Source organism: Nematolebias whitei, chromosome 3, assembly GCF_014905685.2.
Source record: "Nematolebias whitei isolate Nwh7 chromosome 3, NemWhi1, whole genome shotgun sequence".
Taxonomy (NCBI): domain Eukaryota; kingdom Metazoa; phylum Chordata; class Actinopteri; order Cyprinodontiformes; family Rivulidae; genus Nematolebias; species Nematolebias whitei.
This window is the reverse complement of record NC_056500.1, coordinates 2,034,751-2,038,716: the sequence shown is the minus strand read 5'-3', so window position 1 is coordinate 2,038,716 and position 3,966 is coordinate 2,034,751. Positions and strand designations below refer to the sequence as shown.

The 3,966-nt window shown below is 45.3% G+C and overlaps 1 protein-coding gene across 3 annotated transcripts in view; it reads left to right on the top strand.

Moving 5' to 3' along the window:
- The window catches only part of tmem259 (transmembrane protein 259), a 16,701-nt gene that overhangs the window by 6,614 nt on the left and 6,121 nt on the right, over positions 1–3,966 (top strand). For 2 of the 3 annotated variants that reach the window (XM_037697863.1, XM_037697864.1), the window contains exon 4: positions 3,250–3,358. In XM_037697863.1, the coding sequence (XP_037553791.1) occupies positions 3,250–3,358 (109 nt within the window). Of the gene's footprint in view, positions 1–3,249; positions 3,413–3,966 lie in introns of all 3 variants that reach the window. The other variant, XM_037697861.1, reaches the window with a different exon arrangement.

Here is a 3,966-nt window from a genome sequence, read left to right as displayed (position 1 = left end):
GTTGGGGGGCAGGTTGAAGGGAGGTGGCCTGTCTGATGTTGGGGGGCAGGTTGTTCCAGAGTTTGGGGCCCATGACTGAAAAAGCCCGATCTCCTCTGAGCTTCTTGTTTTTGGAACAACCAAAAGCAGCTGATCAGCTGATCTCAGGGCCCGAGAGGGAACGTAAGGTTCCAGAAGCTCTGAGAGGTAACGGGGTGCGAGGCCATTTAAACATTTGAAGGTCAACAGAAGAATTTTAAAGACTATCCTCGTATGAACATGGAGCCAGTGAAGGGAGGACAGAACTGGAGTAATATGTTCAGACCTACGAGTTCTGGTTAAAAGCCGAGCAGCAGCATTCTGGACGAGCTGAAGATGTGAGATGGAGGCCTGGCTGATCCCAGCATACAGTGCATTGAAATTGTCCAATCTGGTCGTGATAAAGGCGTGGACTAGTTTCTCAAGGTCGGGTCTGGACAACACTGACTTGAGCTTAGCTACCTGTCTGAGTTCGAAGAAGCTTTTCTGCAGAACAGAGTTGATCTGTTTGTCAAACTTGAAGTCAGAGTCTAAAACCATCCCGAGATTTTTACCAGACTGCTTCAGATATGGCTGAAGAGAGTCCAGGTTGACAGGATCAGTGGTGGCAGTTGAGCTAGGGCTAAAAACAATGACTTCGGTCTTCTCATTGTTAAAACTTAAGAAATTTGAAGCCATCCAGGCCTTAATGTCATCCAGACATTTTAACAGAGGGTGAATGGAGCAAACACTTGCTGGTTTCACAGGCAGGTAGATCTGACAGTCATCAGCATAGCAATGGAATGAAAGACCATGTTTCCTCAGGATGGACCCCAGTGGGAGCAAATAAAGTGAGAACAGAAGGGGTCCAAGAATCGAACCCTGTGGGACCCCACATGAAAGAGGTAATGAGGCGGATACATTGTTACCAACCTTGACACAGAAACTCCTGCCACTCAGGTATGAGTGGAACCATTCTAATGCAGCACCTGTGATCCCAACCCACTGTTCCAGCCGTGATATAAGGATACTGTGGTCAACAGTATCAAAAGCAGCAGTAAGGTCCAGGAGCACAAGTACCACAAAATGACCAGAATCGTTTGAGATCATAATATCGTTACAAACCCTCACTAATGCTGTTTCAGTGCTGTGGAGTCGCTTAAAACCAGACTGAAAAATCTCGAAGATTCTGTTCTCATTCAAAAACTTGTTTACTTGAATGAAAACTATTTTCTCCAGGATTTTGGACAGGAAGGGAAGTTTTGAGATTGGTCTGAAATTTGAGCAGGTCGAAGGGTCAAGTCCAGGTTTCTTAATTAACGGATGAACTACTGCATGTTTGAAAACATCTGGAACCACACTTGTCACCATACTACTATTTACAATAGTAAGAACAGAGGGTCCAATCGTGGGTAGAACTTGTTTGAAAAACGACGCAGGAATGGGGTCAGCGGGGGAACTGGAGGGTTTCATCTGATCAACGACTGTTTATAAATGGGAGTGAAATGGGTTCAAACTGTTTGAAGACAGCTGAGCAAGGGACAAAGACAGAGGGATCAGTTGTGGACTGGGGGATGGATGACCTAATCAACTCTACCTTATCAGCAAAGTATCTGGTGAAGTTGTTGCAGATGTCAACGGAGGCCTCCATGCTGGCAGACCGAGGCACGTTTAAAATGGAATTTACGGTATTAAAAAGAACACTGGGATTATGACTGTTTGAAGCGATGATTTGGGAGAAGTATTTGTTCTTTTCAGATTTAACGATGCTCTGATAATCTTTCAAACATGTTTTTAACATAATAAAAGAAACCTGTAATTTTTCCTTTTTCCACTTGCGTTCAGCTCTCCTGCGTAGACGTTTGGCTGCACGAGTGGTCGCGTTCAACCAGGAGTGTGGTGCCCGCTTTGGTCGCCTGATTTTTAGCGGGGCCACGAGGTCTAAAATCTTAGAGCAGGTCGCATCATGCCTACTGAGCAGCTCCTGCGTACTAATACAGGCAGAGGTTTCAGGGACTGAAGCAACATCAGTAATGAATGCAGAGGAAAAAAGAGCAGCGGTTGAAGAGTTAAATATCCGACAACTCTTGGCTGGAGCGGGGGATTTAGACTCATGAATAACAGAGGTTTGGAATGAAATGTGTTTGTGATCTGAACCAATAGCATCCCCAATTTCCAGATTAACCACAGATAAACCGTGAGACAGAACTAAATCAAGTGTATGGCCCTGGTTGGACCAACAACATTTTGCACAAGGTTGAGCGATTGTATCAGATTTAGAAACTCCTGCACCAAAGGCTGGTCAGGACAACAAACATGTACATTAAAGTCTCCCAGAATGAAAACCCTGTCGTAGTTGAGCAGTATTCCAGTCAGAAAGTCAGAAAATTCACTTATGATGTTTTTGTTGTACGAGATCAGGCAGCACAGTGTTGGGTTGGAGCGGCCCAGCTCAAAGTACAGCAGTTCAAAACTCTGAAATGTCACAGCCTGTAGCTGTCTGCAGTTCCAGAGCTTTTTAAAAACTGTTAATAATCCACCACCCCTACCAGAAGTCCTTGGAGCATTAAAAAAGGCACAATCCACCGGCAAAAGTTCCGAAAAAACACTTAAGTCACCAGGGACGAGCCAGGTCTCTGTAACAAACATGAAGTCCAGTCCATTGGAGCAGAAAAAGTTGTTTAAGATGAAGGTTTTATTTGTCAGCGACCTGACATTCAGCAGAGCAATCTTTGTAGGACCAGTAGATGAAGGAAAAGCTGAGCTCCGAGCACAGATCAGCTGTTGTCTCAGAGCACCGAAGTAAAAACAAGTCCAAATCATAAATCCAGTTCAGAACCAGAACCAAGCTTAAGACAGGCAGCCATCAACCTTGAAAGAGACAAACAGGAAGTAGTCCAGGTGTCCAACAGTCTTGACTCTTACAATGCTGTTATTGTTAGTATCACTCAGCCCTCTGTGAATAGCAAGCGGCCATCACTGTCGATCGGTCGTTGGGCTGGTGGTCCTCCTTGATCATGTGAACAGCTGGTTCTGGATGTCAACAACAAACTGGTTGATCCACCAAGAGAAGGTTCTGTTTATAAGACTGAGTTTGTTGCTGCTCCTCAGACTGAAGAAGTCCTTTGGATGAAAGACAAAACATTTCAACAAAGAAGAATCATCCAGAGGACCTGACTTTACCTTGTTCGATAGTCCTGGTGTAGTTTTATGGGAAGGAGGACACAGCTGTCTGTCTTCACCTGTCTGCAGTTTGATCTGGACCTGGAGCCTCAGCTGCAGCCGTCTGTGGTCGGTGTTGGAGCAGCAGTGGGTGGAGTCAATGACAGCCAAGACGTCTCCTTTGGCCACACCCCTAAAGGTATGCAGCACCTGCAGGACTCTGATTCTGAGCTGGACATGGTGACCCGAGCAGGTAAACCCCCCTGTAACTCCACTTCTGACTCCTCCCACACCCACTCACCCCTTGACTCCTTCACCAGACTAACCCTTTTGATTCCTCCTCCAAACTGACTCCTGCTTTGAATCCTCTTTCTATCACCTTTTGACCACCTTACTCCTCTCTCTCTCTTTGGCTCCTTTATCTGCTTCTCTTCACTTCTCCTCTTCTTTTGTTTTCTGATCCTCTTCCTCCTAACTCCTCCTCCTCCACATGACTCCTCCTCCTCTGACTAATAAACAGCAAACACCAGCTGTCTTGATCTCAGCCACTTTGACAGATAATGAGCTAAAACCTTGAGGGATGGTTGGTGAGAGTCATCTCCACACTGTCTCTGAGGGTCAACACATCACATGACCTTTGATTGAAACTTCTGCAGGAAATGTGGCAGGCGATACGCATGCTCGTTTCATTCTTCTGTTTTATTGTCACTATATATATTGTGTTGTCCTGTTTGTTGTTACTTACACCATGTGTTGTCCTGTTTGTTGTTGTTTACACCATGTGTTGTCCTGTTTGTTGTTGTTTAC